A 26,013-nucleotide genomic window follows, 5' to 3' on the forward strand; every position below is an offset into this window, starting at 1 on the left:
CCCTTTTACTCACAAGGCATCTGACTCAGGCAGGGTCCACCTCGAGGAGAGCAAGGCTGCCTCCTGCCACATCACCACAGCCCAGGCGTGGGCCCACCGGCGGCATACCACTCAAGAAATCTGATTGGCAACAGCTTGATTCTTTCTGGGGATGACAGAAAGGGGCCAGTGTCATTTTGGAACCAGGGGTATTCGTGAATGGAGCTGGCGAGCCATCCCCCAAATTCTTGCTTACCTTCCGGTTCTGAATGAGATGGTGTCCTCGTTTGGTCCTGCCTGTGGGAATCCATTGTTGTGGAATATTTGTATCCTTCTATCCTGCCCGTGGGATCCCTCCTTTTATAATGTTTGGAGAGAACTTTTTGCCAACTATTTCAATTTACTATTAGTTTTTGTGTAATTAGGGGAGCGCTTTCATAAACACCGAGGAGGTTTAAATAACATTTTCTCCTAAATCTGCCCTCGTCTGCACAGTGACTCCGTTACCACACCAAGAGGACCCTCCGGAGTTTAATGTTGTCAGGAAACATATTAGCAGAAAATAGTATGGGCCCTAATGCTAATAATTGGCTAGTGGGGATGAGAGAAGAAGAAGTGTAATTGGGGCTCCTGTGGCTAACAAGATGTGAATTATGAAAACGTTTCCAGGAGAGAGTCCAGGGTTGTTCCAGAAACCTCTTATTTGCATTTTAAAACATTTGGTCTTCACAGAGAGGGAAGGAAGGTGCTGTTGATCAACACCGCTTTCTCTTTCAGAGCGAAGCACTCCCAGTTTCCCAAGTGGAAACGGGGTCCCCAGGCACACCCAGCCTCGTGTTGTCATTAACGGCCACGCTCAGTCCCATTTTGGCTGCTGGTCTCTGTAGGAGATACATTGACTTCGAAGGAGACGATCAGTTAGTAGACAGTACAAGTCCCATTCAGTTCCTCTCCGCCTCCTGCCTCCTCGATTCTGCACGGGGCTGCTCCTGGTCCCCGGGGACAAAATGGGGACCTGCATTCCTTCCCAAGTGCAGTCTGGGACAAGGAACTTAGCTTTAGTGGGAATCTCATTAAAGGCCAGTATCCCCCGCCCTCCATCAGCTGGATTCACACTGCTTTCTGCAGCCCGTGCTTCTGGGACCAGGCTTCTGCCTCCGGTTCTTCCGTAGCGTTGACTTCTGGGTATGGTAGATGGGCTTATAGTGTAGGTCAGCACTTGGGAATCAGCTCCCAAGGAATTGCTGAGCATGGTTTTTCTTGAGTTCACTGGCATTATGCTTGTCTGGGGAGATTGCACTGTAAAGGCAGGGACTCTCAGATCCTAGGCGAGTAACGGAGATGGAGGGCGGCTGCAGGGAGAAGCTTCACTTTCCACGTGCCGAGGTCATCATGGAGCCTCCTCACTGACCGAGGCGGCAGACGGGAGAGCTACACCAGGCTCTGCTAGTGTCTGGGTATTCAGGGAATTAGGATGGCCTCAGAAAGGACTTCGTTGGGCATTCCAGCGATGTCTGTTGGAAATTCATTCATTTTTTTGCGCGCCTTGGCTGATTTCCCAATATTGAGGGTAGCCATTTGACATTTTACCTTTCATCCCAGTAAAGCCTAGACCTTCACTTATAAAGCTGATTTAGTGTTAATACCAGCTGAAAAGTAAAATTATCTCCCTTACTCAAAATTACCGAAGTAAGTTCTTATTACTTTATCCCAAACTCTTTTCTTTTTTTTTTAAGATTTTATTTATTTCTTAGAGAAAGAGAGAGAGAGCATGAGCAGGGGGACAAGGCAGAGGCAGAGGGAGAGGGAGAAGCAGGCTCCCCGCTGAGCAGGGAGCCCTACACAGGGCTCCATTGCAGGACCCCGGGGATCACGACCTGAGGTAAAGTCAGATGATTAACCTACTGAACCACCCAGGTACACCCCCTTTATTCCAAATTCTTTAAGGAACTATTTTACACCTATTTTTCCTTTGTTGTTTATGATACTGTATTGAAGGAAATACGTTTTATCTCCAGGCTCTCAATATCTGATATCTAGTAGTTTTTTTCCCCCAGAAAACAAAACAGATTGACAAAATTTCTTTTTTGCCAAAAAGCATCTTTTGAATTGATGGTTCATATCACCATTGGTGATACCTTATCCCTAAAATATTTATCTGGTAAAAGAAAGCTTTACCATGCATGTGTTGTCTTTTCTTCTTGGGTGTCGCTTTCCTCAGTAAATAGGAGATAAGGGCTATGTCCAGAAGTCAAGCCACACTGGATTTGTACTTAGAGCCATTTGAGGACCCCGTGAGTTCCCCTCTGTGTTCTGCTCGCCCAGCAGAATTAGAGCATGTTGGAGGCAGGCAGGGCCCTTAGAAGGTGCCCTCTAGTGGCCTGACGAACTGAGCCTTGGCAACGCGGGGCGCACAGCTAGTTAGTGGGAGATGGCGGTGACTCTGGGGTCCTACATCTGTCTCTGTGCCTCGATGGAGAGGAGGTGACCTTTGCTTTGTAAAAAAGACACATGAAAGGATGGACTTACCATTGGCTTCCTCTTCCCATTTTGCCTTCCATTTGGATCCTGGTCTTTCTCACCAAGATGAGGTCCTTGAGGGCCAAGGCAGACTTCATTTCTGCATCCCTCCTTGCATGTAGGAATGGGATCATGTTTGACCTCCCACCAGCTCTGAGCAGGGTGGCTCAGGGACACCGGTGCTGGCAAGGGAAGAAAGAGTTGCTGTCCGTGAGCCGGCTGCTTGCCATTCCTGCCTGTAGGCCACGGTCGGCCACATTCGATGACCCCCGCCTACCTCTGCTTGCGTGTGCATACCTGCGGGGATGCAGAGACCCAGAGACTCCCCCACTTTGTCCCTTGCACGTGCTCCCAGTTTTGAAACATAGTTGTGAAGAAAAGCTGTTGCTTTCCACTGGCCACGTCTGTGATCGTGTCCTGATTTGGCTTTATCTTTAATGACAAAAATGGTTGCTTGTCAGTAGCTCTGATTACATTTCTTGGCATCTGTGTTAAGTTGTTTGACGACGTATTTTGAATGTAATTATTTCTCACCAAAGTTACCTCCCTTTCAGAGGTGAGAATTCTTGATGGCGCTTAGAGCTACAACAGCACGACCTGTGCAGACCTGAGCTCTCTTTCCAACTGTTGTATGTGTTGGTGGGCTTCGGTTGTTCGGTTGTTCGGTTGGATGCATGGCCGCTGTTGCTTGGTTTCCCTTGTCCTTATTTGTGCGCACGTGATATGTGAGTGAATGCTAAAGAGACTGAAGATTTTACCCTCGTAGCAATTAAAAATTCGCCATTTTGCTCATTGGCTTCTTTAGTGGAATAGCTCTTCCCAGTGCAAATGGATTAAAGATTTTATTTATTTATTTGAGTATTTGAGAGAGAGAGGGAAAAAGGGGGGAGAGAGAGAGAGAGAGAGAGAGAGAGAGAAAACACAAGCAGGGGGAGGGGCAGAGGGAGAGGGAAAAGCAGATTTCCCACTGAGCAGGGAGCCCGATGGAGGACTCGATCCCTGGACCCCGAGATCATAACCTGAGCCAAAGGCATATGCTAACCAACTGAGTCACCCAGGTGCCCCTCAGATGGATTTCTAATTCTCCAAAGATGTTGTAGTTTCAAAATAAAATTCTTCCATGTTAAACATAGAACCCTGAACTCCTCATTTTTAAAGTCTGGGTTTTGCTTTCTTCTTTTCTGTATTATCCTGGCTAGGTCCTTTTATGTCTAGACTTAGAGATTTAAAAATAAAAATGATAAAGAATTTGATTATGTGATTTATAAGACCCATTATTTCACAATTCTCATTTCTTTTGGAGACCCCCAAATAATCCTTTCCTTCCTGCTTGGGGGAGAAAACACATAAAAAACATAACCCAAATGTATTAGTCAGGGTTTCCTAGAGGAACAGAACCAGTGGTGTGTTTGTGTGTGTGTGCGTGTGTAATGAGATTTATTGTGAGAAATTGGCTCACACCATGTTGAAGACAGGCAAGTCCCAAGATCTGCAGGAGGCAAGCTAGAGATATGAGACAGCTTGTGATGTAGTTCAGTCTGCATCTGAAGGCCTGGGAGCCAAGAGAGCTGATGGTGGAGTTCATGTCCAAAGACTGCCAGGCTTGAAGACCCTGGAAAAGCCAACATTGCAGTTTGAGTCTGAAGGTATAGAAAAACCAGCGCTCCACTTGAAGGCAGCCGTCCGGCAAAAGTTGTCTCTCCTTTTGGGGGGAGGATCAGCCTTCAACAGATTGTGTGAGGCCCACCCACATGCGAGGGCATCTGTTTTATCAAGTCTGCCAGGGTTTGTTTGTTTTTTTGTTTTGTTTTATAGAGAGGGAGGGGGAGAGGCAGAGAGAGAAGGGGAGAGAGAATCTCAAGCAGGCTCCATCCATACTCAGAATGGAGCCTGACATGGGGCCTAATCCCACCACCCTGAGATCACGACCTGAGCCCAGATCAAGAGGTAGATGCCTAAGCCACCCAGGCACCGCTAGTCTGTCAGTTTCAATGTTGACCTTGTCCAAAAATACAGAAATACTAGGAATAACGTTTGACCAAATATCTGGGCACCCTGTGGCACAGTCAGGTCGACACATAAAATTAACCATCACATCAAACATTTCTTTCTTTTTTTTTCCTTTTCACATCAAACTTTTTTCTGAGACAAAATTGGAAACTTCTTTTTCTTTCTGTCTAGAGGTAGGCTCAGAATTCTCCCGACAGCCAATAGCTGTTGGCCAAATTGGGTTTGAATAACATTATTTCATACACTGTCTTTGTCTCTGGACCCTTTAGTATTTTTTAGGGTTTTTGTTTCTTCAGTGCTTTCAGCTCCTCCTTCTATAGTCCTTTCTTTTATTTTTCCTGCATGAAGCAAATTGTACTTTCTGGCCCATGGGGTTCCATTCTACTGTATTTAATATTTGAATACTGCGCAGCCACTTGCTGAAGGGGGCTCTAAGCTCAGGAAGAAACAAAATAGTAGAGTACACAAATATTGCCACAACTTTTTTGGTGACACATCTTGCTTCTTGATCCGTGTGGCTGTGCCCAGAACTGGTCCGCACACTGTGTCATCAGGTGTTGAGTCACCGGGGAGAATGAGACCCGCCACGCGCTCTGTCCGCTTTCTCTCCAGACATGCCTCGGCTTTAGACCTTCGCCTTCCCCAGGCGAAATGCCTCTCTCCAGGTCCTCTGTCACAAACAGCTGGTGTATCTGGAGAAGGCTAGGAGGCAGATTTGGTGCTACTAAGTATTTGTGTCTCCTGCCTTCTGGAGACCACATCTTAAAGTTGTTCAGTGTGGCCAGTGGTGTCAGTGGCGCTAGAGGAGCAGGAGGACCAAATGTCAATTCCTGCAGATGTTGCTCAGGGTCCCTCTCCCTGTCCCAGACAGTGGCCGCAAGCCACAGTCATTCTTCTTTGAAAAAGTACCAGGTGCTTACTCCATAATACTGCCTTATAACAACACCGTCATTGTGCCAGGAGCGTGAAGCCATGAAGCCTTCATTTGCTTTTCCTGGAGTGTCTCTAGTTCTTTCCATATTACCTCTTGATTCGTGGATGGACAGTTATTGAGGTCAGCCTGGCTTAGGTGACTAGCTTACTCTAGTCAGGACGCCTCTTTCTCTTTCTCCTCAAACCCAACTCAAACTGGCCTGAGCAAAATGAGTGTATTGGCTGGGCGCCTGGGTGGCTCAGTGGGTTAAGCCGCTGCCTTCGGCTCAGGTCATGATCTCAGGGTCCTGGGATCGAGCCCCGCATTGGGCTCTCTGCTCAGCAGGGAGCCTGCTTCCCTCTCTCTCTCTCTGCCTGCCTCTCTGTCTACTTGTGATTTCTCTCTGTCAAATATACAAATAAAATCTTTAAAAAGAAAAAAAATGAGTGTATTGGCTAAAATTGCACAGGTGACCTGCATCAGGCATGGCTGGATCCAGGGGCCCATTTACCAAGACACCATTTCTCTCCTTGGCCCTGGGTTGATGTCTCCTCGTGAAAGCAGGTTGAAGTCCAGAGAGATCTTCTCTTCGCCCATAATTCTGAACCAGTGGTTGTGGTCAGGGGATGTAATATGCTGAGTACAGTTGGACTGAGGTGTCCATTCCACGTAAATGACATGGCTTGAGGGTTTGGTGGTACCCCCTAAACGATTCAAGGTACTACTACCAGAAAAAGCACGAATGGATGTTGAGCAGGAAACTCAGTGGATGTCTGCTTTCCAACCTTTAAGATCCATTGGAGATCTTAAAGAGAACTCCAGAGAGTTTTGTATTTATTAGGCGAGACTCTGCTACAATTCTTTCCCGTTGCAAAATTATTTCATATTTGCAGATACATTTGAACTTGTTTAGAAGGCATATTTTACCCTCCAAACTTTGAGGTGGCTTAGAGGACTTCACATTATGCACAAAGATTGGAAATGGATATTTAAAGAAATGAGAAGAAAGAAAAAAAGAAAAAGCAGGGTAGGCCCAGAAGAAGAGATGAGGATAAGGGTAATCTCACACATCTCAAAACTGGGAGCTCCTATGGAATTGGTAGAAGTGACGTGCAGATTTGGCTCTGAGATTCCTCTATCTGGATCTTAGATTGGAGTGGGGGTGTGCGCGCTTCTTGTCCTCACAAGCCACAGGCCCCTCTGGGAGTATAGACCCCGAGGAAAGGCCATGGGAAGATAATAAAGATGCTGTGGTCTCTGGTAACCTTAGATACATTTCTTCTCCAAACTCCTCTGGGGTTCTTGCCCTTGGGAGCCTTGCCTCTTTGCTCTCAGCACTGTATTAGAAAACAAAGCAAATAGGGACTTAAACCCCTGTATTGCTGGGTTCCATCCAGGAACAACTGGAAGTTTAAACCGTGTCACCTCTGGTGGGAGACAGTAAGGTGAGTCACCACTGTGACAAGGCAGAATAGGATTACCTTAGTTGTAAAGCTGGGCTGATCTTGAAAATGGGTTTCTGCTTGCTTAATGACTCACATTCGTGTTTACAAGTGAGCGCTGGGGAGAAATGTAGAGTGGGAGGTTCTGTTTCCCAGACGGAGACCAGAGACCTCCGGCCATGGGCAATCAGGGCTTCCTTTGAGGGCTTGGGCTGCCCTTTCTGGGGGCAGACCTTTGGCTTCCAGCAATGGTGGCTTTCCATGTCCAGACAGGGACAGCTGCAGCCAGCTAGGGTCCTGGGTTAGCCCCATTTTGCTGGCCACATGGCCCCTTCCCACTTTGGGAGTTCATGTGACTTTTGAAAACCACCCTGATACCCCCATCACCCCTCACTATGGGATAACCAGGTAATATGGTAACCGTGTAGTTTGTTCTGGAAATGTGGTTGCTGTTTTGTAGGATTTGTCCTTTATTCCCATCGATTTCCTATCTCCCAGAGTCTTTAGCACCCACTAGGCTCCTTCTGCTACTCTTGGGTAAATATCAGAACACAAGATAATTTTGTGCTCCATCTCATGTTCTTAATCCTGAGTTCTATTATTTGGGATTAAAAAGGGTGAAGAACTTATTCATGGCATTTTTTTCCTCATATAAACCCTTTAAAAACAAGAATAAAGAAGTCATACATCCATACAAAGGACACAGACATTTTCCTTTCTAAAAGACAATTAGAATGATATTTCTTTGTTGTGAAATAACCCCTCTTGGATCCCAGGTCTCTCTTTATGCCCCTAAATTCTCTATCCTATTGGTAGTGCAGTAGTCAATATCTGGACGGGCAACCGAGTCTACACAGCAGCACCGTGAGTTGACTGAGACCTGGTCCATATTCCCCGTCTGCCATTTACTCGCTGTGTGACCTTGGGCATGCTCCTTAACGTCTCTGAGTCAGTTTCCTCCTCTGTAAAATGGGCACATACCTACCTCACAGGGTGGTTGTGAGGAGCTGCGGAACAACACGCACGTTCCCGTCGAAAGCCCCGAGCAGAGTAGGCAGGCAATGAACCGAAGCCATGGGTGTGCTCGAGCCCCAGCTGTGCTGAAATTCAGTGTGGCTCCTGCTTCTTGCACACTCAAAGTGTGTGTGCAGCCAGATGTTTCCCAGGGGTCCCGGGATGGAAGTGTAGTCACCTCTCTGAAAAATGGCAGTCCAGCGGAGGGGAACGTGACTCGACAGGTCCCCAGATAGCTCTAGAATTGGGTTGAACCATTTGTGATTGGATTTTTGTAGGGTAGAAATACCAGCAGTATCACAGGGCTTAAATTCATAGAAGATTCAGTAAGGTAAGTTGAGAGAGAGAGAGAGAGAGAGAGAGAGAGAGCCGGCCAGCTGACTCGCTGGCGGCTTAGAGCCATCAGCGGCTGAGTCCGCTGGGGGAAGGATGGGCAGAGGTGGGGACAGCGGGGCAGGGCTGCAGCAGAAACACTGCATAGAGGAGGCTGTGTTTAAGATGCTACTAGAGGGGACCCCCAAGCTGGAAGGCAGGGAGGTGGAAGTGTCCTGGGGTCACATTGGAATCCATCGTCCTCCTTGCTTGGAGTTTGTAGACAAGGGAAGAAAGTCCGGCTGGGGGCCATGAATGCCTTGGTGACTGCGTCCCCCTCCCTCCCAAGCCTCACTCTGTTCCCCTTTCTTCCTGGCAGCAGTGCCCCCTCCCTTGCTGCACTCAGGGACATGACTGTCAACACTTCTACCCCCCCTCAGACTTCACTGTCAGCACTCAAGTCTTCAGGGACATGAAAAGGAGCCACTCCTTACACAAGGTTGGGGAGCCCTGGTGTTTGGAGGTAGGTCTCGGAGCAGAATGACGGTATGAGATGAGCTAGCTCTGAACTGAAACCGCCCATCCAAAGTTTACCTCGCGCTAGGGCAGGGCCCATGCGCCATGGCCCCTGCATTCCTGTCAGGTAGCTGTCGGGTGCCATGATGTCTGGGTGTCGTGATCACGAATAGGTTTATCATCGCCATAAGAACGCTGGTTTATGAGGAGAGGGTGGAGGGTGGTGCCCCTGTGATTCCCCAGGTGCCCGGCTCCCTGGAAAGCCCGCACGTGGACCAGTGTCATGGGTAGCTTCTGTGAGAAGGATGAACAGTATGTCATCCTGTTAAACTTGACCCCCAGGAAATGATTTCCTGGGACCTTTCACATAGCTCCCAGGGGGAAATAGAAGTTATTTCCTCAATTTTGCCTTTGTTCTTAGTTACTTAGAACTTACAGTTTCTCTTGGAGACTTCCGGGTGCTGAGAAATGCTCAGTCCTCTGCAGTGGTACCTTCCTGAGGCAGCTGTGAATGGCTTTTCTCACAGACGTGGCTGTCCAAGGACAGGAGGCATTGTTAATTTCCTTTAAATAATTCAATACGATGTCAATACCCCACATTGCTCCATGCTTGGGAGTGATAGTTCTCTTCAAATTAGCAGTCCCGAAGAATAAAGACTGTGTAAAACATGCTTTCGTTCTCAGAAAAGCAAAAGTCAACACAGATAAAAAAAAATTTTGAAGGAACTCTTTAGACTTAAATGGCGGATGATTCAGTATTAATGCTAGCTTTTTTTTTTTTTTAAAGAAAAAAAATGAATATTTAAGAGCCAAATTAGTGAGACTTCTGCCTTTTGAAAACATTTGTAATGTTCCTACTATGTGCTGTGTTGGGCATTAGGGCTTAATATCGGGATGTGTTTCTTTCTCACCATTCCTGTGTCTAAACTCTAGAAATATTTCTTTCTCACCATTCCTGGGTCTAAACTCTAGAAATATTTCACAGAATTGGAATTGGACCTTCCAGTAGTTTTGTATTTTCTTCTCCCTTGATGTGACCCCAAGGATGCTTCTGCACACTACACCGTGTCTGAATTCTGGTCAATGACTTCAGGTGTTGGTGTCTTGAGGAAATCTTCCTATGTTGTGGCCCCCTCTTCAGCCAGATGGGAATAAAACGGAAGATGTTTCTGGTCTCTTTGGAAACCCTCCTTCTTCCTCCCGTGATGGTGCCTGTACTCAGATTTCCTGGAGCCCGTGAATGCAGAAAGCCCATGTCCTTTGATGGGTCTGGGTGTGACGGGCCAGGGAGGCCTTCTTCTGTGCAGCAGCCATGGCCCGAGAGAAGCCTTTCTCTGGAGCTGCCTGTCCCATGGTCTAGCTTATGACAAGTGTAGTTAGCTGTTCTTTGGACCATGGTGATAAGGCCGTGCCACACACAGCTCTCCCTCTGCCGGGGCCCAGCAAATGGTAACTCATTAATCTTTGGTCAGAGTTATGAGGTAGATAAAGGAGAACCAGGCACCCATTCTGTGTATGAGGAAAATAAAACAAGAAGATTGGGTTTCTTCCTTATAACCCCAGATCCGCAGGTGCCACTTAGATCCCTGATGCCGGTGACTCTGTTCACTTCTCAGCTTTGCCTTCAGGACATGGAAACATCTTCGGGGGAAGCACCAGTATGCCCCGCTTCCAGGATTGGGTCTAAGTTCCTAAACTGTGACTAGGCCAGACACACAGACACTGCTTATGGGCTGTGGGAACTTGGGCATGTTACCCAGGTGCTCTGTGCCTCGGTTTCCCTGCTGGCGAAGGGGAATCACACGTGGGCTGCTGTGAGCATACAGTGAGGCGAAGTGTACAGAGCAGGCCTTGCCGGACGAGCGGGTGTCTGGCGCGAGCACACAGCAGGATTCCTGGGGAATCCCACACGGAGAGTGTGTCTGTGTCATGGGCCAGCCACTGCTCGGGTAACTCGGTCATACAGCTTGCTTTAGCTGGAGACATTTCCATGGAATAGTTAGTGATGTACCATGTGGAATACTTTCTGCTTCAGGAATTGTGGTGGGACAGGGAAAACCCTGATCCGCAACATGGATATGTGAGACGTGGCTCTGGGTAGTATCGTGAAAACCACATGAGATTGGGGTCAGAAGTAGGATTGAGTTCACATTTGTCACATCTGTTGGAAAGGGGCTTCACTCCTCCCTGATTCGCTCCCAGTGTCTGTAAAAGGGGACGGGCGTGGAAGAGCTGCCCAGCCTGTTTCTGGGGGTTGGGGGCGACACCTACCAGGATGCCTGGAAATGCCCATCAGAGTGAGATTTCGCACAGAGTGAGATTTTCAAACAGTGATCCAGGCGCTTCTGGAAGGGCTTGGCTCATAGTAACTCTTCACAACCTCACCCCAATCCAAGGAGGGGGATGCTGTGATCCCATTTTGCAAGTGAGCCACAGGGAGGTGTAGCAAGTGCTTGGGCTCCCACAGCACAGGGGTGTGGCCATAAATCTGCTGTTACTGAGGACCATGGCAGCAGCCCATGGGTCTGAGCCTTTCATACTAGCCACTTGCCTTCCGTACTAACCATCCTCTGCTTGCTAAAGAAGGAGTCCCGTTCAACACCCTGCCTCCTCAAAGGCTGGGAGGAAGCTTTTGATTCAGGACGTTGAAAGTCGAGTTTCTGCTTTACCAGTATGACATTCAGGACACCTTCTACCCCAGCTGGATTCAACTTTCATTGTCCCTCCCTGTCTATCCTTATAAGCTGGCTGGATTGTATCACTTCGGCCCTTTCCTCCAGGGAGTTAAGGTTGGTAGACCAATTGAGTAAATATGACTAAGAAAGTCAATATCCACCTGGGCAGGCATGAGTCACTTTTTTCTAGTTAGCTATTCTTGTACATTTTAAAGCTAGCCACACAAAGTCATTACATTGGGGCTATTAACATGTTTAATAGTGACAATAATAGGGTGTGACCCGTGGCATAAGTGCATTCAGATAAGAAAGAGTGTTTTTTCCTGTAATTGCTGAGTTAATACTAACATTTTCACAGAAATGCTTGCAAGCAGTCTTTTGAAAAGTTCTTTGACTCCTTTCCTCATTCCTTGCTTCCCCCTTTCTCTAGGGGTTCTACCCCCCACCCCCATCAGTGGCTGGGGATTAGCAAGATGGCAAGCTCTGTCCCTTTTGATGTTTTGGGTGACCTACCGTTTTGCTAGCATTGAGCCCATTTCATTTCATATTTAGGGATATCGGAGTGAGTGAGTGAGCTTGTGTGCGTGTGTATTCAGCAGGCACATTATTATTGTTGGTGCTTATTAATGTCTCAACTTACACATTTCGGGGAAAAAAGAGACAACTGCTAACTTTGCAAAAAGCTGGTCACATAGACAGGGAGTGAACCACTTTGGTGTGGAGGAAATGAAACTTTTCTTAGGTTTATTAGACCACATCCTATAAATCTGTGGCTTATTAGATGTCTGATTTCTAAAAAGCATGGCATCACAGCTGAAGTTTTATTTTTGCTTGTTAGTCATTGAAACAAATATAGATATTGCTTCATTTCCTTGGTACTCTAGTTTTCAATACATGTTATGTATGGAAAATCTGGATTTACACAACAAAGTACATTAAAAGAGAAGTATTTGCTTTATAAAGCTCTGCACTGCAACTTTGCATTCTGTTAAGCCAGAATGTTTGTCTTCCTACTCCCGATTACATAGAGAAGCAATGAGAAAACAGTAAAAGTACCTCTCAAAGGCAAAGTTAACTTCTTTTTTTTTAAAGATTTTTTGTTTGTTTATTCATTCGAGAGAGACAGAGCGTGTAAGAGCAGGAGCAGGGGGAGGAGCAGAGGGAGAGGGAGAAGCAAATTCCCTGCTGAGCACGGAGCCCAGCACGGGTCTCGATCCCAGGACCCTGGGATCATAACCTGAGCCGACGGCCAATGCCCAACCAACTGAGCCTTTCAGGCACCCCGCAAAGTTAATATTGTGACAGACTTCCTTCCCGTCTTTTAAGAGATGTGTTTTTAAAATCACAGGCAGACTTATGCAGTAGTTTTCTGTTTATTTTCCATTTCTCGTGATGGAAACGCCTTCCTATGTTTGCCATGAAGAGTCTCTGTGAACCTTCTGAAGGTTGCCCATTCTGGATTTGGGGATCCCTTAGTAGGCTTAGTCATCACCCCAGTGCCGACAGACTGTGAAATTTCCGTTGCAGTGCAGTTGTGGGGAGCAGATGTGAGTTAAAACCGACGAAGGCAAAATGTCGCCAGTCCGTACTGTCCTCATGATGTGTATTCTGTATAGGACCCATAGCTTCATGCTACAGCCCTGGATCATCCTGTTCAAGCCACCAGCAAGTTCGCGCCCCTGGCCAGATTCATTCTCAGTCCCGCTAGCGATCCCATCGGTATTGTTATTCCTCCTTTCTCGTGTTCTCTCCTTGCAAAGCTTCCTTGTAGAATCCTTCCCGGTCCAGTGACTGCGTGGAGTTCCTCTGCCCGTGGATCGCCCCAGTGGTAGAAATGGACCCTGTCTGGCCTCACTTGGAATTTCTAATGCCTCAGGGAGATCACATTCCCGGTGTATCGTGATGTAGCCTGTCTCCTATGTGACTGACGCAGCTTGGACACAACTTGCCCAGGGAGATAGGCCCAGAGAGGGACAGGATCATTCTAGGCCCTTCTTCCCATGTTGTTTGCCATTCCTCGGACCAAATGCTGTGAATACTGTTCCTTTCACTTCTTACACTTTTCCTCTCGCCCTGTGCGGCCGGTATATGGAGTTGGAAGTCCAGGGCAACCAAGTGCTTGGAGGTGGGCAAGGAGCTCACCGCTGTGGGAGGTGCAGGTGTTCCCTGCCCTGTGGCCATGCCTCTCAGGCCACCTGACGTCCACCAGGCGCCACAGGCTCTATCACGGCTCTTATCTTTGTGACGACCTCCCTTTTCCCCATTCTTTGTGAGTCACATGTTTTCTTGGCGTCCTGTGTGACAAAGGTCATTAATAGAGAAGACTTGACTTTTGATGCGTGACATGTTATCACCCACACAGTTTATTGTTGTGGGCCCTCCCCTTTTGTAATTCTGTGAGGTGACAGATCACTTTTTCATAGGCTAACCTGTGTCCAGGAAGGGTTTAAATTACCCTGAAGTTTTTTTTTTTTTAAATTCCTTATAGAGTCCCCTGATGAAACGACTTGGTCAATACTTGAAAAGAGAGAGTGGGTACTTTCCACTAATGGCTGTGACATTACCTGTCACATCAGTCTGTGTGTCTCTGTCGTGACATCTCGAGTTTTTTCCTGTTGTTGGTGTCTTTAATGATGCGGTGGAGGTAGATGTTTGGAATCTGAGAACAGGAACCAGAGTTCAGCCCAGACTCTGGAGCTGCATTTACTCATTTTTATTAGGGCAGTTGCTGTCAGGTGAGCAAAGTAGGAGATCCGAGTTTTAATTCTTCCTTCTCAGGCCAGTCCTTATTCAGAACGTACTTCTTGTGTCAGATGCTGCTGGTTTAGCAAGAGGCAATACAAAGAATTAAATCATCTTCTGTCCTTTACTTCTCACATTTCCAACTCTGTCCATCATATCTCTAAAAGTCCCTTTCAAGCCCGTTTGTGTTAAAAAATGCAATAGTACACAGCTTGCCATTTTTTGTTTGCTTTAGGGAAAAAGGTGACGGACGTGGCGTAGTATCCTTCACGGGGACACGCGCAAGCGCTGACTGTCGCTTCCATAGTGGACCTCCAGTCAGTCGCTGGCCCCTCTACTTGAGCTGTAAACGAGGAAGGAGGTGGCCTTTGTACAGCACAGAGTGTTTGACTCCTAGTTAGAAACCTCCTGGGGCACGTGTGCTTGTCCATGTGCACAGGCACGCCCCCGCGCCCCCACAAGCAGACATGCAGCAGGAGAGAGACATTTTTCTCTGAGCAGGTCCAAGTAAGAGGACTGTGTGTGCTCAGAGTGAAAGTTTTTGTTTTGGAAAGTCATTTCCTTTCAATGGAGGAAGGAGCTAAAGGCACCAGAGAAAGAAGGTGAGAGGCAAGGGAGGTGGGAAGGAACTGGAGTGACAGAAGAGGGCACGCTGCCTCTACTGGATTTATGTCCTGCTCCCAGGAGTCACTGTGTCTGCCAAGCTTTGCCGGAGCCCCTGCGATGTAGCCCCGTGCCCCGGGGGTGGCCTCTCGCTGCTTAGGAAAACAGAGTTGGCAGGAGAGGATGTGGGGTTGCACATGAGCTATGGGGCTGGGGACACAGGGATCAGGAGAGCTCTCCATCACTGCTGCTCCGCCTGGCTCCCCACGCTGGGTTTCTGGCAGGCCTGGTGGTTCACCGGGAGTCAGGGTGACCCGTGAGCGGTCCTCTCTGCCTGGGAAACGAGGGGCGCCTCTACCAGAAAGTGGAAGAAACTCATAACCATCCAGAGAGACATCCAGCTTGTTGGATGTTCACAACTCTCTCTCCTGGATGTTTCTTCCCTGTTGCCGCTTTCTCATGAACACAGGAGATAGATGGGTGGAGCTGGGCAGAGAGGTGACCGCCGGTGGCATCAGCTTCCGGAACACACGCAGTTCCTAAGGGAAGTGGGGCAGTTCTGGGCCTGTGGCTCTCAGCATGCATAGATAGGTTCACTTCTCAAGGGAATGGGACCCTCTTTTCTCCTTGGCCCTGTCCTGCTTTGTACAGCAGAATGGACTCAGATCAGATCCCCAAGGGGATGGGGCAGATAGCTTTCCTCGTTGCAGTTTTGCTTGGCTGGGTCACCTGCAATCAGCTATTTTTCAGTTTTGCAGTTACTGCGTGTGCTTTTGTGTCCCTGATTTTAGATATGGGGACCAGGTTTCTTTTGAGATGTAGGATTAAAAAAAATACACAGACGCACACACACAGACACACAGAGTTGACCCTTGAACAACATGGGTCCACTTCTCTGTGGATTTTTTGGATAAATCCAGTACAAGTACTGTAAATGTATTTTCTCTTCCTAACAGTTCTTTTTTTTTTAAGGAATTTTCCTTTCCTTCTTTGACAGAGAGAGAGAGGGAGAGAGAGAGAACACAAGCAGGCAGAGTTAGCATATAGCCAGAGAGGGAGTAGCGGGTTCCCATTGAGCAAGGAGCCAGAGGTGGGGCTCGATCCCAGGACCCTGGGATCATGACCTGAGCCAAAGGCAGTCGCTTAACTGACTTGAGTCCCCCAGGCGCCCCTCTCTTCCTAACAATTTTCTTAATAACCTGTTGTCTTTTCCAACTTCCTTTATTGTAATATAATGTGTAAGACGTGTGACATACAAAATATGTGTTGATCGACAGTTTATGTTAGCAATAAGGTTTTTGGTCAACAGTAGGCTATCAGTAGTGAAGTTTTCGGAGAGGCAGAAGTTATATGTAGAGTTTTGACTGCATGGAGGGTCAGTGTCTCTATCACCCCTCCCCTCACACTCCCCCAAGTTGTTCAAGGGTTAACTGTATTTTAAAATCTATCATCCAACAAAATTGATTTTTCTTTTGGTCTGTAGCTCTATGAATTTTAGCATAAATTCGTATGACCCCCCACTGCGATCAGGATACAGAACTGCTCCATCATCTTCTATACACTCTTATGCTGTCCCTTTCTTAGTCACAGGAAATGTGGGTTTCATTTTTATCATTTTTACTATTTCAAAGGTAATGTGGGCTTGATTCATCTCTCTCTCTCTGAGGGTTAATTTTTCACTGTTGATTATTAGACTCTGCTCTTCCTCTGTGCCTTCTTCAGCCCAAGAGATGTACCTGTGGTGCCTTGGTTGTCAGCTTGTTAGTTACTGATAGTCTTGGTTGGATTTCCTCTGTTTTATACTGGCTCTTCTTGCCCATGTACCCAGTAGGCTTTGGGCCATTCTGTGAATTTAGGAGAGTTCATTCCTAATTCTGACAGTGGCCACAGACAAATAGTTAAAAAAGGACAAAGGATGTATGTTTTTGCTAACTGTAGAGGCAGTAATGTGATATGTAACAACTTTGGAAATATTCTGCTTTGAATTATGTCTATTATTCTTTCCCAGATGTCAGGACAGATAATCCAGGTTTAAGGATAATGTATAAAATGAAGACGGTGCATTTTCTGTAGCTTTTGTTGACCCAACGTGGTTCTCCCTGGCTGTCCTCACTTGTCCCATTACACTAGTAAAGGCAGGAATTGAGGGCTTAGAGCACCCGAGGCGCTTCCAGGACCATCGGTGCCTCCAGCCGGGTGCTGGGAGAAGCTGGGACAAGCACGGGAAGGACAGAGCTACTGTTTAACCTGTGATGGTTCAGAGCTAATGCTTTCTTAGGGAAAAGTGAAATGTGGGAATGTATGTGTGTGCCTGTCCTCCTCTTGAGAAGTGAGCAGAGGTGACCTCGAAGGTCCCCTGCTCAGAGTGTCACACTTGACTGGACAGCAGATGATGCCTTTAGTGTGGATTCTGCCGGGGAAGGTAAAAGCGGTTGTACACATGTAAATTCTTGTGTCACCTGATTCCTGTCTCTGTAATTACTTGGAGCCTTGCCATAAGTGGGAGCAGTGGCCCAGTACAGAAAGCAGATATTATGGGGGAGGGGACATCCAGAAACACAGTCGTAGCTCTCCTTCTGGCTTTCTGGCATCCAAAAACTCTTTAGAATCAAGAAGAAGGATTACAACTACCTTCTACAAAAGTGACCTGACTTTCCTGGCTCTACCCCTTCTCCCTGCCTTTCACTTGCCACACTGAAGGAGTCTCCCAGAGTTCGGCAGATTCAGGGCATTGATGATTCAGCTAAGAGGAGGGAGTTTTGCTGATAAGAAACTACCATTGTCTGGCACCAGGTTTCTGTAGAGGAATGTCCTCCAGGCAGATGGAGGATGGCTTTCATTTAAAGAAAGCACCACCACCATCGCTAAGCAATGCAATGCAAGCCTGGGTACCTAGGCCGGACAAGAGGACCAAAGCAGGTTAGAAACAAGTTGCTTTTCTGCATCTGGATTGAAATGATAGGGGACTTGAGACAGCCAGCCAGTGGCATGATTTTCACCAGTGGTGCAAGTGTAACCACGGGGCCTGGGTGCCATAACTCTCCAACATACCTCCCGAAGAGCACAGATCGCCCAGCTCCCCTCTGAAAGGCCTCGCCATTTGTCTGATTGACGTTGGAAGCATCGTATCATTTCTACAAACACTCACATGAGAAGGTTTATTTTTTTTTACTTGGGTGACAGATCGCATGTTAGGGCACTAAAAGATGAAAGCACTAAATATTTGCTTTAGAGAAACACAGCAAAAGATGCTCTCATCCTCCCAACTGAAAACGGATGGGCTTAGAATTCCATTAACAAAATTGACTATCTGCAGTTAAACTTAGTGCCCCCCTCTAGGCATGATTAACAAGCAGGGTAGAAAGCAAGGTTGGACAGTAAAGGATTGTGCTGGATTCTTTTTCATGTTGAGTGGAACAGGGCCGTTTTGTGGAGATTGAGGTCCAAGTTAGCCCAAAGAAATTTCTGCCTCCTTCTTTGGCATTGGTCTCCTCCTTCTGTGTCTTTACAGGCATGGTCTTCCCATTGGATTTCCTATGAAAAGCATCTACATGTTATTCCAGCTTTCAAGTTTAATGACAAAATTGTAGTTCTTGCGAGTCTTTTTGGTAGGAGGTAGTTTACCTCACAAGAAGAGAGGATGTCGTTTTGGTACTTGGTTATGGTTACTGCAGAGCCTGCTTCATGGAAGGATTAGGAGCCTGGGGTCCAGATTGCATGACTTCAAATTCTGGCTTTGCTACTGGCTAACTGAATGACCATGTATGTATATCTTCCAGAGGCCTGTCTAGGTCTGTTTTTCCATTTATAAAACAGGGACATTTTTGTACCTACCTTCCATTTCTTGGGCGATTCCAGTGAATTTGTGTATGTAAGGCAGATGGCATACACAGAACCTGGTAAGCCCTCTGTCAACATTAGCTCTAATTCTCAGTGGGTATTTCTTAATTCATCTCTTTGGTGGGAAAAAAGAAATGTGAACTCGCTCCCTAGTGGGAGGTGTGGTTTAGTATTAATACTTACCCATCATTTGTTAAAAATCTGCTGTCCTTTGGGCATTGGCTCCAGTGTTTCATAATATTCTTGTTCACCCTCCCAGCTAGTCCGTGAGAGAAAAACCAATATTGTTCCCATTTTATATATAAATAAGGTAGTGGAATTTTTTTAAAAAAGTTTTTATTTATTTGAAAGAGATAGAGATAGTGAGAGAGTGAGCAGGAGCGGGGAGGAGGGAGAAGCAGGCTTCCCACTAAGCCCCAATGTAGGGCTTGATCCCAGGACCCTAGGATCATGACCTGAGCCTAAGGCAGATGCTTAACCAACTGAGCTACCCAGGTGCCCCTATTGAGTGCTTTCTATGTACCAGCTCTGGTTGAAGTGATTTTCATCTATTAACCCATTAAGTCTCCCAGTAGGTAGGGACTGTTGTCCTCATTTTTAAAGAGAGGGAAATTGTGGCACAAAATTTAAAAAAAAAAAAAAAAAGTGTCCTTAGTTCCACTAAGAGTAACTGTTTAAGGGGTAGGATTTAAAGACTGGGTTTTCATATGTTTGCAAAGGCGAGGTGCTTACTTCCCTGTCGCACAGTCTCCCCCTGTTCTGTAATGTGGATGGGCCTAGCTCACCGCTGTCATGGACGGGAAGCACTGAGCAGACACACAGATGCTCTCCAGATACGCTGGTTTATGATAGTTGGAAAGAAAAAGCTTTATTACCGGAAGTTGTGGCTTCTGAGTCTCTTGGCAATTGGCAGCTTAGATTTTTGTTTTGTTTTGTTTTGTGTGTGTGGTTTTGTTTTTTAAATAATTAGAAACAGTTAGACTCTTGTTACCACCCACAGTAAAAATTGCTTGGATCCCGCAAATTAAGGGGAAAAAATTAGGCCACTTGGTAGAGTGATTAAAACAGGGCTTTAAAGAGGAAAGTTTATTTTGCAGAGTGAGCGTTAGATGTGTAAATGCTGAGGCTCCCTGGTTTTTCACCTCCTCCTTTGTCTGAATTCAGAATCAAATAATGTTAACGGTGGTTGCTAATGAGGGGAGGGATTCTGCACAAGATGGCTCTGGGAAGAAACCCACATTTTTTTGTACTTATTAATGGTATGTCTTTTGTGTGAGTGGGTGTGAGGACCAGAGCATAAAGCATATATTTGCACAGCGTGTGGTCCTTTCTGCTGCATTCCACTCCCCATGATGGTGGGCTAAGTTAGAGGAGGAGGAAAAGCAGGAAGCTCTGACACAGCTTCAACAGTTTCCACTGTATAGGACCTCACCCTTGACCCTTTCCAGGTCGGGAGGAATGAATCAGTGGAGCCAGGACTCTGGGTTCCCTAGGACTGGGCTCTCATTATGCAAGTTGTGCCCCCACTTGTGTGGGAATGACATCCGTGCCCTTGCACATATGTTGTTCCCTTCACTCACCCCCTTCCTGAGATTGAGGATGGGCTACAGTCTGGGTTGATGCCTTTAGTCAAGTCAGGTGCGCTGTCCGCTGGAGATCCTTTACTCCCTCCCATCTCCACCAAAACCTTCCCTGGCGTTTCAAGACTGTGAGCGGTCACATGGGTGAAGAGATGATTTCCTAATCCTTGTGGAAGCCCTAAGGATTTGCCTTTGTGAAAGAAGGAACATCCTGCTGGAGGGGTATCTGTCTGTGTGTCCCATTTTAAACCACATTGCTTTTGACTTCTCTTCTATGATGATTCCCAGGCAACCTCCTCTTGCCATCCTGACTTGTTTAAATTTATGGGTTGTTGGCAAGCAATTTTTTTGATGCTATTCTTCTCCTAGCCAGAGGCCAAGATCCCTTGTGGAGCAGTGCCTGAATTTAATAGATGTCATCTGGACACCAGGGAGGGGCATAGAAGTACTGGGGGAAAAGTCTTAGAAGTGAGATTCTATCCCTAATGCTACCAGCTCCCAGCCTCTTCTTTATCCCTTTCAGGGCAACACGTTCAGAGTAATTTTTTTGGTGGCACCACACCATATTGTGTATAGTACCCTGCAGTTGTAGGACAAAGAGTACAGTATCTTAACCGACTTGTGAACAGCCTAAAAAATACACAGTAAGCTCCCCTTTCAACTTCATCGTGAATGTCTCTGCATTATTGAGCCCTGCTCCTGGTTGTTTACGATGTCTGATGACCTGCCTGGAGCTTTTGCAATACTGAATGACCCTCCAGGAATGCTGATTCTACTCTTCTGTCTGGGCGAGGACCTGGTTCCCAGGCCAGGTTCTCAGGTAGACAAGACCATACCATCTCTTTAGCTTGGCAGATGAGGATTAGAGGGGGACTAGAAGTTGTGGAGTGACGCAGGTTTGCAAGTGAGACCCCTACATTCAGACTCCACTTATTCCACATCAGGCTTCCGACCGAGCTGTCCCAAAGGCCATTCACTTGACTCCGTAAGACAGGCATCTCCTGCTTCTGCACACCAACTACGAAAAAGCCGTAGAAGCAGGTCTTGCAGGCTCTTAGAATAACATAACAAGTGTACCAGCTCTTAGGACATGCCAGGCCCATGAAGCCTGATGTGACTGAATGCTTCTAAAGCACATGCTGTTTTGGTGCTGAGGATAAATGTAGGCACAAAAGGGACTGAGTCCACCCTGAGGTCTGCTCCTTGTTGAGGCATCATCAGAAGTTGCCCCCAGAGCCCCTGGGAAAGAAAAACTCCCTCAGTTGTTGCGTTCTTCCACCTTGGTGTGAATGATCAGGGTAGTGAGACTGCCAAAGAAAGCCGTGTTCAAGTGGGTGTTTTGTGGACAAGTCCGCCTTCAGAGTTTGGGAGTTACCAGGCCTGTGGTTCTGACCAGAGTCTACAAGCTGCCAGACCCATTTCTCTGCTTCTACATCCTCACTCTGCCTGGTGACCAGGATCCTTCTGGTTCCACCTTCTCTCTCACCTCTCCTCCTCCACTCTGCCCACCTAGTGGGATTTCTCATCACATTTTTATTCTTGCTCATTCAACATCTAGTTTTGTTCTGCCTCCCTTCCGACCACAAAGATCTACTCTACATCTCTGTCTGTGGGGCACAACTTCTGTGGGCTCCAGACAGACCAGAGTCTCAGCATTTTAGCCTCTTACAGTTTAGAAGGAGGGGAAAGCAAAGGAATTTTAAAAGCACCGTAAGCTGGAGCTATTTAGAATAGCGCAAGTAGCCCACAGTGCTCTGGGGATCAATGTTTTTAATTTGGTTCCTGATTTATTAAGAAAATATGTGGTCTCCAGGACTAAAAATAAAATAAAATAAAATAAAGGTTACCTAGGGAGATAGACTGGGACTGTCTTGTGGGTCAAGAGATAGTAATAAATTATTACCTTATGGGTAGTAGCAGCTCTTGGTAACATTATTGTGCACAAGGGTCTGGGCTTCTGGTGCAAGAAATAAGTTAGGTCAGAGAAATGGACCTGAGTGCCCTAACGTATTGGCACAAGTAATTCCTGGAGCATTTAACCACAACCAAAGTAATCTAATCTGTTCACTATGGTCAGGGTGGGCAGGTTGGGAGAATCAGTTTTAAAATCTTGGGGTTATGAGAGGTGACTGGTAATCAAACCTACCTATCCTGTACAGTCCTTTCTGTAAACCTGGGGAGACTGAGGCCTGGAGCGAGGGGATGGCTGCCAGAAGGTCTTATGTGTTCAGATCGTGATAGAATCCAGGCTTTGTCTAGACCTCTTGGCGCCCCCCCGGCCCCCTTCTGCCACCTCTTACTCAAGGTGGAGTTTGACTTTGTGAACCATTCCTACTGAATGCCATTAATTTTAAGCTCTTTCTAGATTACTGTGTGAAGTTATGAGTGTTCAGTATGAATTCACTTATTTTCCACTTGAGAAATCCTCATTTTCTGGGATACCCTTCGTGTTGACATAATGTTGATCAGGAGGCTCATGATGGTGATGACCGTGAACTGATGTAATCACCTGTTGGCAATTAACTAGGAAGAGGTGAGCTGGAATTCACACACAGCAAGTATTGGAAACATTTCCAGCAATGGATACTGTCCTTCAGCAATACCCAGAAAAATCAGATCTTACCATTCATTTGTGTTGGGAATGCTGGAGAAACAACTAGCCTTTGGCAGGGAATTTTATCCTCCTATATAATCCCACCACCTTCTTTCCCAGAGGATTGGTATTTTGGAATCCTTTTACAGTACTGCTTTCTGGGTTTTTGTTAAAAACTCAAACGTAGAAATATGTGAAAAAGATTCATTGAAAACAAGTCTGACCCCAACACTATGTGATAAAACTTGCTAAGTGTCTAGGTTGGGGATCTCTAGTACTTGAACTCAAAGCAAGTATGACTGAGTTGACCACAATAAGAACAGATTCAAGAGTTCACTGGTGATTTTTAAGTTTTTGCTTGGAGTTGTGTTCTGCCCCTTGTAAGTCTCCTGTCCTGTTACTGGGAAACAAACTGGTGCCCTGCCTCCAAGTTCAGCAAGTTTGTTTTGACTTGCAGCCCATGATGGGAGTGAAGCTCTCATTATGTAATGTTAAACTGGGCCGGGAATGTCAGCCGGACTAGGCCTGCCAAAGCTTGAGGAGTTGGGTTGGGAATGGGCTATGTTTAGTATGACTAATCCAACTTGGCTGAGTAAAGGGGTGGGTGGGTGTCTCTCTGAGAGGGAGGTATGACTAGTGCTATTTCGAGTCTTAGTACTTAGTATAAACTCTACAGACCACCACCCCCCGCACCAAAAAAAAAAAAAAAGTTGAACCTTATAACCAACTAGTAAAATCAGGTCTCTTGACTGATACCCAAGATTGCTATAGAAATCTGTGGTCAAGATCAAGATCTATCACTTGCAATTAGGGAAATAACACTTTCGGTTTATGTGAAAGGGTGTTTCTTAAAGTAGCCTATCCTGGTTAAGTGCTGCTAGCAGGAGTACTTAGTAATTAAAACAGTTTTACAAAGTAAACATTGGGTTCCTTAATAAAAATAGCAATAAATCCTAATAAAAATTTAAAGCAGAGGAAGAGGTAGGCTATTTTCCTAATAATGATTCCAAAGTGTAATTTAAGGTCCATCTACTGACCTTGTTGGTCTTTGGGAACCTCTTCCTCCCTTTGCCTTCTTGGGTCCCCCTTTGAGACTCTTGGCTCAGCTTCCTCTTGGTTCTTCTTAGGGGACAAAAGAATCCTATTTTTATGCAAATGTAGTGGCGTTGAAGGTAAAAATAATCAGGAACCTTCTTTGCACTATGATCCTGAAACACAATATGGTCCCCAACGCCCCCCCCCCCCCATAAAGGTTTGCGTTTTGGTAGAGATGACAGAGCCCAGCCTCCGTCCTCCCTGAGGTAAAGGGGGGATTCGCTTTTGTTCCTTCTCTGATGAATGGAAGTAAAGTGTTCACTGAACCTGGAAACACCTCCTTTGTGTCCGGTGCTCTCCTAACACAGGCCGTTAAACTTGGGGCAATCACTCTTGGTGGGGGATTGAATGGGACCATTGTGGGGGGGAGAGGTTCGCACCGAAGCCACTGAGGCCACAGAGATGCCATTGTTCCTGAGTAAGAAGAAAAGGAGGAAGACTCTGGGGACCTCCAGGCATCCGTGTGGTCTCCACACTGACTGCTTTTCTAGGTCTGCGTTATCCGCAAGAAACCCCCAACCATAGAGCTGTGCGAGGTCGGCCTACGCAGGAAGCGCGGCAGAGCCCCCTGCAGTATGGACGGGGTGCCCCCTGAGTACGTCTAAATACGGGCCTTCCCTTCCTCCACTCTCGCAGATCGCTGGCTGCCCTAGGCCTAGCCATCATTTCTGCAGGGAGGTGGCTGTTTTCCTCCAGGCGTCCAGTTAAACACATTTGTTAAAAATCACTTCTTTCACCTTAGGAATAACAAACTCTCCCAGTTCCCTGCCAGTGACTTTTTTGTGTAACTTCCCTTTTGCCATCTGGTCTTTCAGAAGCACTTCTGATCCTAATTACAGCGTTCACCCTTTGTTTATTTAAAAATCAGAAAGCAGATAGGCTGTTTGAGGATTTATCTGTACTAATTGTGCCAACATACCTGCCAACCGTCCTCTCGCTTAGTAAAAGGAACCACCGCAATTCCTATTGACGCCATCCTTTTACGCGCACAGGCACGCATGCGCACACCACGCTACGCCACGCACGCCACGCACGCCACGCACGCCACCTTACCTGCTGTGTTGACCAGAGGCAGGAGTGTACTTCTTGCTCTAGAATTGCCCCGCTGGCTTTTTTCCTTCCAGCCTCTGCCATGTGGTATTGATTTCAGGGGGATCTAGTCTTGGCGGATGGGAAGAGTGAGCAGACCTGAGTGCAGATTCAGACTCTGCCACTTACTGACACATCCAGGGGAGATTATTTTATTCCCCCGGGAGCCCGAGTTTTGTCGTCTATAAAAATAGAGACTGGTATCAACATCAAGGAGTGAGTGTTGCCCGATTTAAAGGAGATGCATAGGAAAGGCTGGAGAACAAGTTAGGCATCTTGGGGGTGGGGGTGGGGGGCATACAGCGGTCTGGGGATATAAAGTGAAGCCCCCAGGCAGCTCCAGTAAACTAGAGGCTTAGATGCCATGTATCCACTGTCTGTCTTTTGAGACATAATAGATGTGTAGTTGGTTTTGCTATTTTTTACCTATCCCTTTGGTAATTTTGATATTCTAATTAAATAGCGGCTTACATCAGAATGTATACTATTTTATAGATCTTTCAAAAAGTGACTCTTGCTTGACGATTATAATAAATTAAATACAAATTAGCTTTGCTGTGCTTACACTTTGAAAATACACTTGTTGAAGCCGCTGAAGAGACAGGTTTAGAAAATGTTGAAAACATTAGTCTTCTCGTTTTAAAACAAGCATTGTAACTGTGGGCTTCTTCCCCTGAATTTAAGAAACACTTTTAGAGGAATCAGTTTTTATGATGTCTGAGTAAAGTATGCATTTTTAGAAAAATGTCTCTTTTTAGGTAAAAATGAACTTTTGGTTGTTTCATGGGCTTCAGATACCTTTTTCATCTGACCATCACAGTCCGACAGCTGTAAAAAAATCAGTTTTAGAAACTGTATTTAAAGGATTTATGATCCCAACATGTTCTTTGAAATCTGTGGGAGGTGTTTTTGTTTTTGTTTTTTGTTTTGTTTTGTTTTTTAAGAAAAATTTTTCCTCTTAAGTATTCAGTAGTAATGTTTTTATGTATCTATCAAGCATTTCTTGAGTGTCTACCTGATGCTTAATTTGTTCTGTATATTTGTACTTAAGACATGGCGGTAACCATGGACTACACACATTTTTGGTAAA

At 46.3% G+C, this 26,013-nt stretch overlaps 1 protein-coding gene across 37 annotated transcripts in view; it reads left to right on the forward strand.

Moving 5' to 3' along the window:
- Nucleotides 1-26,013, forward strand: part of TCF7L2 (transcription factor 7 like 2) — a 197,799-nt gene that overhangs the window by 116,118 nt on the left and 55,668 nt on the right. For 13 of the 37 annotated variants that reach the window (XM_044240523.1, XM_044240528.1, XM_044240527.1 and 10 more), the window contains one exon: nucleotides 8,570-8,713. The exons of 21 other annotated variants lie outside the window; for them this stretch is intronic. In XM_044240523.1, the coding sequence (XP_044096458.1) occupies nucleotides 8,570-8,713 (144 nt within the window). The remainder of the gene's footprint in view (nucleotides 1-8,569; nucleotides 8,714-26,013) is intronic. 3 more of the 37 variants (XM_044240524.1, XM_044240549.1, XM_044240552.1) reach the window with 1 other exon arrangement.

The sequence above is a fragment of the Neovison vison genome, chromosome 2 (genome assembly GCF_020171115.1).
Source record: "Neovison vison isolate M4711 chromosome 2, ASM_NN_V1, whole genome shotgun sequence".
NCBI lineage: Eukaryota > Metazoa > Chordata > Mammalia > Carnivora > Mustelidae > Neogale > Neogale vison.